Source organism: Aegilops tauschii, chromosome 3 (genome assembly GCF_002575655.3).
Source record: "Aegilops tauschii subsp. strangulata cultivar AL8/78 chromosome 3, Aet v6.0, whole genome shotgun sequence".
NCBI classification, from domain to species: domain Eukaryota; kingdom Viridiplantae; phylum Streptophyta; class Magnoliopsida; order Poales; family Poaceae; genus Aegilops; species Aegilops tauschii.
In genome coordinates, this window is record NC_053037.3 from 137084460 (window position 1) to 137098794 (window position 14335).

Consider the following 14335-nt stretch of genomic DNA (forward strand, 5'->3'; position numbering starts at 1 on the left):
ATTAGGAGAATGATGTGATGGACAAGACCCATCCGTTAGCTTATCATAATGATCGTTCAGTTTATTGCTGTTGCTTTCTTCATGTCAAATACATATTCCTTTAACTATGAGATTATGCAACTCCCGGATACCGGAGGAATACCTTGTGTGCTATCAAACGTCACAACGTAATTGGGTGATCATAAAGATGCTCTGGTATCTCCGAAGGTGTTTGTTGAGTTGGCATAGGTCAAGATTAGGATTTGTCACTCCGAGTATCAGAGAGGTATCTCTGGGCCCTCTCGGTAATACACATCATAAGCTTGCAAGCAAATAACGAAGGAGTTAGTTACAAGGTGATGTATTACAGAACGAGTAAAGAGACTTGCCAGTAACGCGATTGAACTAGGTATGAAGATACCGACAATCGAATCTCGGGCAAGTAACATACCCATGGACAAAGGGAATTACGTATGTTGTCAGAAGGTTCGACCGATAAAAGATCCTCGTAGAATATGTAGGAGCCAATATGGGCATCCAGGTTCCGCTATTGGTTATTGACCGGAGAGGTGTCTTGGTCATGTCTACATAGTTCTCGAACCCGTAGGGTCCGCACGCTTAATGTTCGTTGACGATATAGTGTTATATGAGTTATATGATTTGGTGACCGAATGTTGTTCGGAGTCCCGGATGAGATCACAGACATGATGAGGAGTCTTGAAATGGTCGAGAGGTAAATATTGATATATAGGATGATGGTATTCGGACACTGGAATAGTTTCGGAGTGCATCGGGTACTCATCGAGTCACCGGAAGGGGTTCCGGGCACCCCCGGCAAGTGTAATGGCCTTATGGGTCAAGGGGGGGGGGACAGACCAGCCCACAAGGGGCCTAGTGCACCTCTTCCGGGACAAAGTAGTTGTCCATCAACGTCCAATGCCCCCATACCCTGTTCCAACCCAGCACTCGATGACTCTTGATCGATCCCTTGAAATTGAGAACATGCTCTTCCGCATGCTCCACGTCAGAAAGGACCACTTGCATCATTGTTGTTTCCGCAAAATCCTCCTCGCCAGACGACTCAATGTAGTGCTCGTACATGTACTCCATGTCTGAATCCATTATTTCAAAGAAGGGCAAACATATTAGCATGTGCATTTTACCAAACACTTGTCGGGCATTGTGAACCCCGTCGGGGCAGATGGTACGGTACATGCCCAGCGGACAAACGGGAGGTGTGGACTGCCAGCGTAGGCAAAGCGGCGTGCCGACCGGGTGGAGCGGCGGAGGTCGCGAAGATGTGAGAAGGACTTAGCGGGCGAATGGGGTGGTAGAGTGCTAGTGTTGACAAGGGATGAAGCGGATGAAGAGATAGAGGGAAGGGATGGAGACGCGTGGTCCGGGTGTGGCTTTGGGTGGGCCGGGGGTGTCGAAATCCTACGTGGTGGTGGTCTGAACTCCCGCAAAGCCCCCCTCCGCCTTAGTTTGCGGGAAACGGACTGATCTGTGGACCGATATGGGATGAAATTTAATGACAAACTGCATCCATACAGCGTGGTCGAAGCGTTTGTGGGCGATTTAAGAGTCCGCTTTGGAGATGCCCTTAGATTCCTTGTATTTTAAGTTCTTTGACCGCAAACTTGATTTGTAAAATACAAGCGATATGCCATAAAATTATATTGTTGGATTTGTATTTAAAATATATTTTCAGTGATACCATTATTATTGCATAAAACTCGTATTTTATTATGTTAATATATGGTCATACTTTGGTTCAAAATATGAGCAGCCAAATAAACCACATCGGAGTTGCTAGAACCTCTTTTTCCCTCAAAGAGACTGAAATGTACATATAGAATGGTTCATTTTTATTTGTTTTCCTTTTTTGCGAGAAATTTTATTGATCTATTCATCAACTGTTAAGGTAGTAAAAAATCACCAGAAGTAAAAAAAGTAGATCCAAGTCTGTAGACCACCGATCGACGACTACAAGCACTGGAGCGAGCCGAAGGCGCCCTGCCTTCATCCCCCCTTCCTTATTGGAGCCGGGCAAACATTATTGTAGTAGACAGTTGGGAAGTCGTTGTGCTAAGGCCCTCATAGAACTGGCGCACCAAAACAGCAACCGTCGCCGATGAAGAGAAGCGTAGATCGGAAGGATCCAACCTGTAGACGCACGAACACAGACGAACGAAGACCGATCCACGTGAATCCACCGAAAACAAACACCAACCGAATCCCATGATATCCGCTCGAGACACAGCTTCACACGCCCTCTGACAATGCTAGAAACACCACCGGAACGAAGGCTAGACAAGAAGGACCTTATTCCATCTACAGAAAGCTGTCGTCGCTTCACATCTCTGAGTAGGACACAAACTCTATAAAAATTTAAAAAAAAAATTAAAAAACGAAGACCTCTCTCCGGCAAGGACCGGGAGCCACCGTGCCCAAGACACATTGACACAGGAGACGATCGTTTGAAGCGTTGAACTGACGAGCATGCGCTCACACCCTGGCTTCTCACTTTAAGCAAGTTAGAGGAGACGAAAAGGAAGCAGACACACCCCTGTCAAGTAGGAAAAGAAAGAGTAGGAGTAGGTCTGCCGGTCATCGCGTCAAACTCGATCCCCGTCCACCGCGCACGCCGGCGAGGCACCCCGCGCCCGCACGGCGCGTGCATGGGCGACCCGGCGCCGCCCGCGTGGATGGCCGCCGCGGCCCGCAAGTGGCTCGAGGACGCCGGCGCCATCGCGGAGGACGGCGCCGGCGCCGGCGACGGCCGCAGGGCTTTTAACGCGCTGCCGCTGTTCGGCGTGCGCGTGTCCCTCGCCGAGCGCGGCCGCGCCGTCTGCTCGCTCCGCGTGCCCGCCCACCTCACGGTACATGTGCGCCCGCAGAGTATCTCGAGCCCTGGCGCTCTGCGAGGTTGGCTTCTTCCTGTGATTGGTTTCCGATTCCAATTTGTGCTTAGTTTGGGCGCGCGCGCGTGCAGGACGCGGACGGGAGCTGGCACGCGGGGGCTATCGCGGCGGCGGTGGACGACGTGTGCGCGGCGGCGATCATGTCGGTGGAGGGCATCATCAAGGTCTCCGTCCACTACGACATCTCCTACTTCGCGCCGGCCAAGCACCATGTGCGTACCCTACCTACTGTACTCTCTGCTGTGCTCTGTTCCTCCTCCAAATGCCAGCATAAACTCGTTTATTGGGTGAAATGGAAATTAATCTCAGTGTTTGCTTCTTGCAATCGTTGTGTTGCTTGATCAGTTGAAATCCTTGTGTTACTTGATCAGTTGCTGGGTAGCCACACTCCCAGGGAAAAAATGATTTCCTGTGGCCGCGTATACTGAATTTCATGTTGTATTTCTCACATGTGTATAGACAAAATAAATAACCATGCAAAAAAAAAATAGACAAAATAAATAAATAGGATAATCTTCGTTGGTAAAGGACTAGAAAACACTTGGATTATGTGGAGTCTTTATGCGTACTTCCATATTTTGACGACCTCAAGTCATTTTTTTTTTACTTGCAAGGCAAAAGCTACGCATATTTCAATAAGATAGGAAAAAGCACAAGTATAGTGCCTCGGTTTACTATATGAGAATCTAGGGCATATGCCACATGAAACAAGGAAAAAGAGAAGAAAAAAAAAACGACTTGCAAGGCAAAAGCTGTGTTGAATTCATTAAAATAAGAAAAGGCACAAGAATGCAGAGTGGCTTGGTTTATATGAGAACCTAGGGCGAATACCACGCAAAATAAGAAAGAATAGAAAAAACCGATCCAAATGGAGCACCAGCACCAAACACGACCATGAGTAAAATATGCAGAGGTAAATTAATGCCTTACACTATTGAGGCGGCGATCAGGCGTGGTTTGTTCGGTAGACAGATTATAAAGGATAGTCCAATTAGGTGAGCTTGATCTTTCCTGGAAAGCTGCTTTCTGAGCTCAAAGAATTTGGCTGATTATTCCTTCTGAACGTGAGCTTTGTAGAGTAAATAAAGTTAGAGTATCAAAGCAAAACTCTTCAACCATTTCTTCTTCGTGTAGTTATAAGGCAAGAGACGCCAAGGCTGCACATTTTCAGCCTCAGCACAATGAGCTTTAAGGCCCTATTCTGAGTCACTCTAGCTTCTAAAAATACGAGGAGCTGCGGAGCATGTGTTTTCTAGCTCTGTGCTTTTTAACTCCAGCTCCGGGAGCGGAGTAGTGGAGTGGCGGGTCTCCGAACAGGGTCTAATTTCCGGTCAGCATATGCCATTTCAGACGCTTTCCATTTTATTGCACAGTTTCAAGTCGTAAGTCACATTGTCTGAAGCCGTACGATTTCAGCTGCATTTTGCATCCTCGCGTGCAAGTTTAATCAAGAACAAGGCTGAAGTAAAATAAATTCTGCTGAAATGTTTTCAGGAGGAAGTGGAGATGGACGGGCGGGTGGTCGACCGGAAAGGGAGGATGACGGCGGTGACGACGGAGGTCCGGAAGAAGGAGTCCGGCGAGCTGGTGGCGATCGGCCGGCAGTGGATGACCACCTCCAGACCAAAGGGATATCAAGGAAGCAAGCTATGATACAGCAACGATGAGGACACTATCTGTCCAAAATTCATTGATTAACTGACAATCTTAAGTGAGTGGAGATCACCTCCAGTCCAAAGGGATTTCAAGGAAGCTGCGTTGGGCATTTCGTCGGTTGACTTGAGTTTCAGATATATGCCTACATCGTGCATTATTGCTTTTTGACAAAGAGTGTATTTTATTGGCTCAAAATGAGGCATCAAGAGGATACACACATAATGAGCACACCCGGCCTCTGCATAGCTAGGATGCACACAGCCAACACTAACACACGCACACAACAACACGTCAACAAATAGCAAAGTCATATAAGACCAAAGCCGTGCGTAGACGATGAAAAAAAAAATCAGAGCAACCAAATTCATAATAGGCAAACTACAACAATGACCATATCCGCAACAATTATGTCCGGATGACAGGACAAGCGCCCCCATGCGCTGCTCGCGTCCAGATCTGGCCTGGCAGATGAGGCGCCATGGCGGCGGCCGTTGCCCAAGGGCCAGATTCGACTTTCAAGACACCGATCAGTGCTGCCGGCTGGCCCCTCCGGGTCATGAAGATGGCGTTCTGGATGAGATGCGGCGCCCATCGTCAGTGTGGCTGCTATGTTTATCCAATGCATCGCTGTTTGCTGGGCCCACGCCGACGATTGGTCATCTCGTCCCGACAGCAACCTTGATGTGGATTGCGGTGGCCATCGATACATCTTCGCGAGGTTTTATCACTTCAATTTCGGTGGTTGACTTCGACGGTGGGATGCAAACTAAGAATGATGACTTGGCGCAAAGGGATGGTGGTGCATCGGTGCCGATTACACATCGCATGTAGCTGTTGAGATCGGGGAAATGTGGTGGTGCTACTCAAGCACCGGGTCTCGAGTTCCGGGGTGAAAACCTAGGTGACCGAGTTGGTTATGCCTAGCAATGGCGATATTTTTATGTCGTTACCTTGTTGAAGGCATTGCTCGAATATGCTCGGACTGATTTTTCAGGGTGAAAAGCTCGATTCTGACCATAAGTGGTTGAATCCGATGATAGCGGCGACTGAGCGTCGTTCCCTTTCTGAAGGCGTTACTGTTGAAGAATCGTGCATTATTGCTAGTCACTGTCATGGGGTTAATTAAGTGCTCTTATCGTGCTCCTACGGGTACAACAAGGCTATAGGCTATAGCTGCCTAATGGAGTCGTTAGGAAGCGTCCAAGGCCCAACCAAATCAAGCACACGCAACACACACACATGGACGACGCGGCGGCGGAGGCCGAAGCGCTGCGGCTCCGGCTGGCCGCCGTCGCCAGGAAGTGGCTGGAGGACCCGCGCGCGGACTCCGCCGGCAACATCACCCACGCGGCCAGCCAAAAGGGGCACGCGCTCAACTCGCTGGTGCTGGCCGGCGCACGCATCTCCCTCTCCGAGCACGGCCGCGTCGTCTGCTCGTTCCAGGTGCCGCCGCCGCTCACCGTACGTGCGCCCAGCTCCCTCGCATATATTGGGTTCTCCTCGGCTCATGCCTACTATGGCTAGCGCGTCAAGCGCATGTGCCGCCGTGTCCGGGTTGGAGATCTCAGCGCGGCGTGTCGTTGTCTGTTCCCGCGTTGCAGGACTCGGACGGGACGTGGCACGCGGGTGCGCTGGCGGCGGCGGTGGACAACATGTGCTCGGCGGTGGTCTTCACTGTGGTGGGCGCGCCCACGGCCACCGTCCACTACGGCTTGTCCTACTTCTCGCCTGTCGCGTGCAACGTATGTGCATTTCCTATGATAATACTGTACCATGATGATTGATGGCTAGCTGTTGCGGCGGCCGGCGAGCAAATTGAAACATGCGAATCGTGTGCAGGATGAGGTTCAATTGGACGGGCGGGTGGTGGGCCGGAAAGGGAAGCTGACGGCCGCCGTGGTGCGGGTGCGGAAGATGGGATCCGGCGAGCTGGTGGCGATAGGGAGGCAGTGGATGACACCTGCTTGGCCAACAAAGAGCAACAAAAGCAGGAGCAACCTCTGACAGAAGTTAAAATGTCGTCCGATCGGATGATTTCAGATTTGGGCATCTCCGTTCAATAGAGCGGAACAAATGAAAATCCATTTTATTAATCCTTGGGTGAGTGATTCTTTCTTTGAAGTCTAGTTCAGAAAAGAAAATGGAAAACGTTTTCCTACGTTGCGCCGGCCGAACGTTTCGGCCGGTCGCGTGTGAGTCGAGCGCGTGCATTCAGATCGCGCTGGATCCTTTCACGCGGGGGTGCCACGACCACGGCCCACGTGGGCTGGCTGGCCCACGTCTGTGTCCCGCTAGCCTTATCCTCCACGCGGGTGTCTCTCCTATCTCCGTCTCTCGATCCCATCTCTTCTTTTTGCTTCATGGCGACTGCGAGCCGCCGCGACCTCGGTGATGTGCGACGGAGGAGCCACCATGCATCTGGTTGCAGCCGCAGCTCTGGCGAGGTCCGCCATGGCCGTTGTCGCCGCATGCTGGAACCAACGCCCACCCATGCTGGAACCAGGCACCGTGGTTGCTGGAACCGATATCAATTTTTGCTACAACCGATGAGTTTTTTTGCTACCACCATCTTTTTCTTCATCGTTCATGAGAATTGGCTGGTCTTTTTTAGCTGCAATCATCATTAAATTTTGCTACGACCGGCGAGTTTTTTTGCTACCACTGCCTTTTCTTTTCATCGTTCATGAGAAATTGATGAGGTCTTTTTCTTTTTGCTACAAGCACCAACGAGTTTTGCTACATTCATCCATGATTTTTGCTGGAGCCAGCGACGAGGCATTTTTGCTGGAGCCAGCGCCTCAAATGCACCCCGGTTTTTTTGCTACATCCGGCATCATTTTTTGCTACAATAGGCATCGTTGTTTGATGGAACCAGTTAACTGTCGACTACGACCGTCAGGCGTCCAGCAAGATGCTACAACTGTGTCTCCATTTTGCTACGACCGACAACGAAAAATGCTACAACGGGCAATTCTATTTGCTGGAACCAGTCAATCGCCGGAGCTGCATCCATGGCGTGCGGGCGACGAGGGCGGGATCCATCCATGGCGAGCGCGGGGGGCGGCGAAGTTGCATCGCAAGTGCGGGCGGCGGAGCTGCATCCAGGGGGTGCGAGACACATTGAGATGCATCTGGCGAGTTGCGCCGACGACGAGGACGGCCGGAGAGGGCGCCAACCGGCGACGGGGACGCCGCGGTGGTTCTTCAAGCTTGGTCGCTGGGGGGTGGCGGGGTGTCGAACATCGCTGTGGGCGTTGTACATTTTTTCCAAGGGAATAACTAGGAGGAAGACGAGAATCAGATCTAACGGCCCTTAATCGTGCTATCGGGTGGCTGGGGCTGGACCAGCCGAACAGTTCGGCCGGGCGCGCCGGCGTCTATAAGCGACCAAAGAAAATGCAACTTGCACTTTCAACTGAGAGAAAAAAGCGTCAAATACACTTCTCACCACGCTACAGTTGCACCTTTCGGCACGGCAGCGACTAAGACGTAATACCTCGGTAACTTTTTATAAGACATCTTTAAGCCCCGCTTGGCATCGGTGTAAACTTTTACACCCGTATTGATTTTACAGGTGTATTTCACCGACCACAGCGTGATTTCCATCTGGAGCTACAACTCATTACATGCTACTGTGCTACAGGGGCACCCAAGGCCATTAGATATGTGATCCAACGGACAACATCGTCGGATGTGAACCAAAACATCATTTTGGGAATGTTGAGGGGTTTTCTGCAAAACTTGCACTGACCGATGTTGACCATTTGATCCACGATCCAATGGTCCAGACCCCGTATCATGGTAGCATCTAAAGGTGCGGTAGAACCTGATACGCACTCTGTCAACTATTGCTTGAGACCTCGATGTGGTCATTTCGACAGTGTTGTGTGAGGGTCATGTTTTTTCTAATGTGGAGAACTGTCAAATTCATTGGTTAGAAAGGGTGTCAAAGAAAAAAAGGCACAACATAAATATTAGTGCAAAAGGAAGGAAAAAAGAAAAAAAAGACTGCTCAATTTATTGAAGGAAAACCGGGTGAAAACTTGAATAACGGCGAGCCATACCTAGTTAGACTAGATCTAAAGCACTACAAAAAATCAAGATGCGTGTAAGGCCAGCACCACATGACACTTAGCAAGGTACTTGAGCGTTGTCTTCGCCACTACCAAAGTGCACACCGACACCATTCCTGATCTGATCTCCCATGAGCAAATTCGCCAACCTTGTCGACACCGGCGAGGAAAGACATGCCAAAAGGAGGTGGACATATGCCGCTCTGATCCAACAGCTCATCTAACGCTCCTCACATGTGAATAGTACTCATGCTCCCTGTCATCGATGAATGCACCATCTTCGGCCCCACGTGGCCACTGCCAACTTCCACGAGCAACAATTCCCACCGAACGGATCCACACCCAAGACGATGCCCCCAAGAGGGAACGCAACATCGAGCATAGCTACTAGTGCTGCCATCATCCGATCAAGCAGACCATATTAGGGTTTACCCCGGAGCATGACGGGAAGGAGGATAAGAACTGCTACATCGACGCCTCCAATAAGGGAACGATGCATTTAAGCTCCATCGAAGACGACTCATGCCACAACCTAAGTACGGCTTTCGCCAGAAACCTCACCCGTCCAAACCTAGTAACCGACCATTCCACCATGGGCTTAATTTTTTGGATCTGTGAACAACATTTTAAATTCTAAACATTTTTCTTAAATGTGTACAATTTTTTTAAACATCCAAGCATTTTTTGAAAACACAATTCTTTTAGAAAAGGGAATATTTTTTGAAAATGTGAACTTTTTATGAAACTAGAATTTTTTTTTAATTTGCGCATTATTGAAAATGAGAATATGTTTTGAACATTCAGAACAATTCTAGAAAAGATGAACATTTTTTAAAAACTCAAACATTTTTCAAATTTGCACAAAATTCTTAATAATAGAATTTTTTGAAAACACAAGCATTTTTCAAAATCTGAAACAAGTTTTTAATGCATGAACATTTTTTGAATTTTGAACAAATTTCTGAACAAGCGCAGCAATTTAAAGTTTAAAACCTTTTTCAAAATGCGAACAACATTTCGAAATTTTGGACCTTTCTAAAAATTTGATGAAAATTTGAAATTCTGAGAATTTATTGAAATTTGTAGTTTATGAAAAAAAGGAAGCCAAAAAAATAAGCTTGTTAAAGAAAAATAAACAGGAAAGAAAGGGGGAAAGGAAAAAAACTAAAAAAAAACAAAATGGGCCGGCCTAGTCGTGGGCGCCCTGTCCGAAGCTCCGACCATTTAACGCATGCTGCGGTAAATAGGATTTTCCCACGTATACCACATATTTTTGGGCAACCCACATTATTTAGACTCTTAGCGTGGGCCATGTGTGTCCACGAACGCGTTTTTTGTGGGCTGCCGCACATCAACCTGCAGCCTGATTTGGAGATGCTCAAGACTCAAAAAAAAAAATTCTCCCCTCGTCTCCTTTGTCTAAAAAAACAAAAAAAAAATCTCCCCTCATCTCCTCGCATCTGACTATCCGAGAGCCGCCATCCCAGCCCCATGCCCTCCTCTCTCCTCAGAGCATCTCCAACAGAAGCATTATATAAGCGACGCGCGGTATAAAATCTGCTTTTAGCGCGCGCGGACCTGATTTGGAGTCTCCAGCGGCCGCACGAAAAGCGCGTGCGCGCTATAACTAATGCAGCGCGCGCATTAAAAAGGCATCGCGCGCAACATATTTAGTATGCCCAGTCACGTGCGCTGCAAACTCTGGGCTGCTGCAGATGAGACCGCTTGGATTGGGACCGCTGGACTCGCGTGCGCAGCATATTTTACAGCGTTTGTTGGAGCAAACGTCTTCTAGCATCCTAAAAAAAACTACTTGCGCGCTGTAAACTTATTTTTTGGACGCCGCGTATTAGGTGGCTGTTTGAGATGCTCTTGTGGCGCAGCTTCGCCTAGCTAGCCTCGGCTCCCCCCTGAGTCCCGACGGTGCTCGGTGACGGGACCGGTTACGGGGTGACGTTTCCATCCCCTTGGCATATCTGAATCCTAACCACATCGGGGGATTACAGTTCAGGTAAACCCAAAAATTCGATTTTTATTGCTCAATACTAGTTCGATTCGGGGTGGCTTAACACTTTTTGATCCATAAATACAGGTCCTTGTTCGTGATCCGTGGCACGCACCTTCATACTGAAGGGGACGGGGACAGGGACAGGGACATACGAGTCGCGGCAGGTGGGGGATTCAGGGTATGACGAAGCGGAAGCGCTCAGAGGAGCGGGGCTGCCGCACTGCCAGGCGGCCGCGGCCGGCGCAGGAGCCGAAGCAGCATCTTTACCTGCTGCTGGACGACTGGGAGAGGGGATACAGCATCCGCAAGGTGGACGTCGAAGCTTTCGACTCCGACACCAACACCCCGCCCAAGCGCTTCACCGAGCCGCCGGTCGCCCGCATCGAAGCGCCGCACGTGAGGTCCTGGAACTTCATCTCCCACGCCTCCAAGATCTTCGCCATGAAGGCCAAAGAAGCCAGCCCTGCCATCCCGGCCTTCGACACGCACACGATGAGCCTGACCATCAGCCCGTGGCCTTCCTGCCGTGCGGGCTATGTCACCCCCCTCCTCGCCTCCATCGGCGGCAAGCTCTCCTTGTTCCTGGAGGACCGCACCGAGTACCTTGCCGACCCGCCACCCTACGACAGCAACGCTCCTTGGTCTTGGTCCACCATCAACTCCCCGCTGCCTTTCTACAACGTGCAAATCTTGTGCTATGCCTTGCATCCGGATGGCCGCACCCTCTTCGTGTCCGCCGGCAGCCGGCGCAAGAATCTGCCAAGCACATTCTCCTTCGACGCCGAGCGCCTCGAGTGGGCCCACCATGGTAACTGGCTATTGCCTTTTGCAGGCCAAGCCTACTTCGACGCCGAGTTGGAAGCGTGGGTCGGCCTCGCCCGCGACAAAGAGAGCTCTGGCTACCTCTGTTCCTGCGATGTGCCACCGGTCGCTGCCAAGTTAACGAGCCCTCCGTCTTGGAAGCTCGGCCAGGACAAGATGTTCTCCAAGGATTCAGAGTTGCATCGGGGCGCCAAGCTTGTCTACATGGGTGACAGCAAGTTCTGCCTCATTGAGTCCCTGTTCCACAAGGATGACCAGCATTTGCGCCGTGATCCTACTGAGATGGATCTCTGGGGAGCGACTAGCATAGAATCTGAGCATCTGTTGCAAAAATAGAAAAACCGAATCTGGACCGTGGGAATAGAAATGAAGGATGCAGATCCCGTTGGAGGGTTTCGTACTCATAGTTACACAATTCTGTGCTAAAACGTCCCATTGCTCCTCATTAATTTGCCCCAGGTCCTTCTCCTTCAGACGACACCCCCTGCTTCTGGAGACAGATCCGGTGGCGGTCCATCTCCCTATCGCGTCGACGGTGGCGGCCAGTCTAGATCCGGTGCTGCTGCTCCATGCCTCCTCCCAGACATCCCCGATGTCGCGCTGCACATCATCGACCTGGACCCCGCCGGCGCCACCATGGTCTCGTACTTCCCGGTGGCTGCGGGCATCCAAACCGCGCAACTGCCCAGGAGGCACCAATGGCCTTCTTCGTGCCGAACTCCGACGGCTTCGCGACCGAGCTGAAGACCTGCTGCGCGCACTTGTTCGGGAATACGCATCCCGACGGCCGCACGCCCTAGGTCTTCTTCCTTGACCCGGACGGTGAGGGATTCGTTCCTGGATGACGTTTAGTTCGTCGGATTCCTATTTTCTGGATATTAATTCCAGAGTCATAGTTGCCACTTGAACTTTATTAGGCAATCACAACCCCTTTCATCAGACTCAAATTTACATCAATCTCAATTAGCGTTCACCTCTTTAATTAGATAATTCGCATGACTTTTTTTATCTCTAATTACAACAATGCACCTATCCAACTCTCTTTCATTTTCTGTATGGGATGAAATAATTTCTACTTGTTGCAACTATACTAGCTGATTCTCCATAAATACACTTGTAGGTTATGTGTTGTTGAACAAGTTCAGTAAATCATGGAGGAGCAATAGATATTCGCCTGTCTCCATTTTTCATTTCTATGTTCATTGACTGAGATAGTTGCTGTTGTAAGACAAGTAGGACTTTGAGAGTGAGCATATCATTGTTGTTTTCAGTTGGCATTGGTTGGTACCATGGTTGCATTTTATGCCGAACCACCTATTATGATTTGTTATGTTTTAGGCGACTGAAATTCAGCTATCGGGATTTTTGGTGTAGAATACACTTTCTGCTCTGGCACGATGGATGGTTCAGACCAGGATAGAGAAACGATATTTGGTACGCTACACTTCTCGCAATCTAATCATTTGGTATATCCTTTTCATTTGTCAGTGTGTCCATTACTCTCTATTGAAAGCTGATCTATGGGCTGACAAGTGGACCTTTTGATCGAACATACAGTAGTGTTTGGCCAACTATGTTAAAGTAGTGTTTTTCCAATATTACCTTAGGGTATCAATTTAGAAAAATGTTAGAATTAAAAAGCTATAACAGGAATGTACAAAAAAAAAATTAAAGACAAGGAGTTTATATGAAGCTACAGTTCCTGTCCATATTTTGCTTTTCTGGTATTTGATATGAAGCTTCAGTTCCTATACTAAATACAGTTCATGTCTTCTTCTGCTTCTCCGAGACACTATTTGAAGCAACCCATATCAACTTGCAACATACCTTTTAATTGGTGCCTTTTGTGAATTCAATTTGTCACTGAGCGACTCCATTTAATATTTTGTACCAGGTACTAGGTTCATAAACACTGGATGCATGTTGCTCTCCTGTAGGTTCGTCCATTGACTAAATCGTTTGCTCTTCGATGTTCCAGGTTTGGTGTCTAGAAAAGAAGATCCAGGTTTGGAATTGTAAGAGGTCATAATTAACCAATGTAGGCTGGAGAAGGCATTGCTTCTTTACATGAATGTGCTTCCTTTTTATGTAGTGGAAAATAATTCCGTGCCGCTAGCTCATCCATGATAACCATCTATTTCATATTTATCTAATTATGCAAGAAACCAACTATTTATATCTTCCAATACATCAAGCTAGTAGTCTCAGGAACCTGAAATCAGCTTAAACCATAGCAGTATTTTGTTTTCATCAAAGAGCTTTGTTGTGGCAAAAATACTAAGTCGTGAGGAACATTTGGATGCAAAGCACCCATGTTCCTGAGAGAAACCCATGTTGTACATTTCTGTTCTCTCGTTTTTACTTTGCGAAGTTATCTCAAGCATCTGCTTTTATTTTGGTGCAGGTAGATTTTACAAATGGATGCCCAGGCTTAAATAGTTACAAATGACATAGCAGCAGAAGGACAGATGTATTGGATAGCTTCTGCTATTGACTTTCCTGTTCATTTCAGTACTTTGACTTATCGAAAGCGGCGAACTGAAGGAAGCTTCGTCTGCGAAAAAACATACTGCTGGATTTTCAGTGTAGCTGGTGTTCCTATTCACGCTTAAAAAGTGCTTCATAATAGCCTCATTTTACAATTCAAGTTGGGCGTTTCCGAGTTGTGCGGAGCTCCTGTTTTGACCTGTCTCTGTAATGGGTGTTCTGAGTTATGATTTTAGGTTTGTTTGTCTGGTGTGTCAGGTAGAGATACTGGCTCTCTCATGGATGCAAAATAAAAATATAACTTTATTACCTTTATGATATAAATTGTGAACGATGACCTCCAAATGCACAAGCAAACTAGACAATGCAGAATTCAAATGAGAATA

General features: G+C 48.5%; 3 protein-coding genes across 22 annotated transcripts; all 3 read left to right on the forward strand.

The window, feature by feature from the left end:
- The first annotated feature begins 2470 nt into the window (after window positions 1-2470).
- On the forward strand, window positions 2471-4692 carry LOC141042306 (uncharacterized). Of its 2 annotated transcripts, none has more exons than XM_073510148.1 (3): window positions 2471-2867; window positions 2975-3115; window positions 4398-4692. In XM_073510148.1, exons 1-3 carry the CDS (start codon window positions 2661-2663, stop codon window positions 4554-4556), a joined length of 507 nt encoding a protein of 168 aa, XP_073366249.1. In that variant the 5' UTR covers window positions 2471-2660; the 3' UTR covers window positions 4557-4692. The 2 variants fall into 2 exon arrangements, with proteins under 2 accessions (XP_073366249.1, XP_073366250.1); XM_073510149.1 differs by having other exon boundaries at window positions 2477-2861.
- Window positions 4693-5680: 988 nt separating this feature from the next.
- On the forward strand, window positions 5681-6680 carry LOC109738672 (uncharacterized). 2 transcript variants are annotated; one of them, XM_073510150.1, is made up of 3 exons: window positions 5681-6002; window positions 6161-6301; window positions 6399-6680. In XM_073510150.1, the coding sequence occupies exons 1-3, from the start codon at window positions 5799-5801 to the stop codon at window positions 6561-6563; spliced, it is 510 nt and encodes a 169-aa protein (XP_073366251.1). In that variant the 5' UTR covers window positions 5681-5798; the 3' UTR covers window positions 6564-6680. The 2 variants fall into 2 exon arrangements, with proteins under 2 accessions (XP_073366251.1, XP_045090108.2); XM_045234173.2 differs by having other exon boundaries at window positions 5703-6020.
- Window positions 6681-10744: 4064 nt separating this feature from the next.
- LOC109738674 (uncharacterized) lies at window positions 10745-14335 on the forward strand. Of its 18 annotated transcripts, none has more exons than XM_045234722.2 (5): window positions 10745-12284; window positions 12837-12896; window positions 13265-13356; window positions 13441-13500; window positions 13867-14335. In XM_045234722.2, the coding sequence occupies exon 1, from the start codon at window positions 10821-10823 to the stop codon at window positions 11796-11798; it is 978 nt and encodes a 325-aa protein (XP_045090657.1). In that variant the 5' UTR covers window positions 10745-10820; the 3' UTR covers window positions 11799-12284; window positions 12837-12896; window positions 13265-13356; window positions 13441-13500; window positions 13867-14335. The 18 variants fall into 18 exon arrangements, with proteins under 18 accessions (XP_045090657.1, XP_045090660.1, XP_045090661.1 ...); XM_045234725.2 differs by having other exon boundaries at window positions 13441-13484; XM_045234726.2 differs by having other exon boundaries at window positions 13441-13477.

Excerpts from the sequence above, each read along its gene's own strand:
- LOC141042306 (XM_073510148.1), top strand. The coding sequence starts at position 2,661 with ATGGGCGACCCGGCGCCGCCCGCGTGGATGGCCGCCGCGGCCCGCAAG. Across the intron at positions 2,868-2,974 it reads CCGCCCACCTCACGGTACAT|GACGCGGACGGGAGCTGGCA; the intron begins GTGCGCCCGCAG and ends GCGCGCGTGCAG. Across the intron at positions 3,116-4,397 it reads TCGCGCCGGCCAAGCACCAT|GAGGAAGTGGAGATGGACGG; the intron begins GTGCGTACCCTA and ends AAATGTTTTCAG.
- LOC109738672 (XM_045234173.2), top strand. The coding sequence starts at position 5,799 with ATGGACGACGCGGCGGCGGAGGCCGAAGCGCTGCGGCTCCGGCTGGCC. Across the intron at positions 6,021-6,160 it reads AGGTGCCGCCGCCGCTCACC|GACTCGGACGGGACGTGGCA; the intron begins GTACGTGCGCCC and ends CCCGCGTTGCAG. Across the intron at positions 6,302-6,398 it reads TCTCGCCTGTCGCGTGCAAC|GATGAGGTTCAATTGGACGG; the intron begins GTATGTGCATTT and ends AATCGTGTGCAG.
- LOC109738674 (XM_040403658.3), top strand. The coding sequence starts at position 10,821 with ATGACGAAGCGGAAGCGCTCAGAGGAGCGGGGCTGCCGCACTGCCAGG.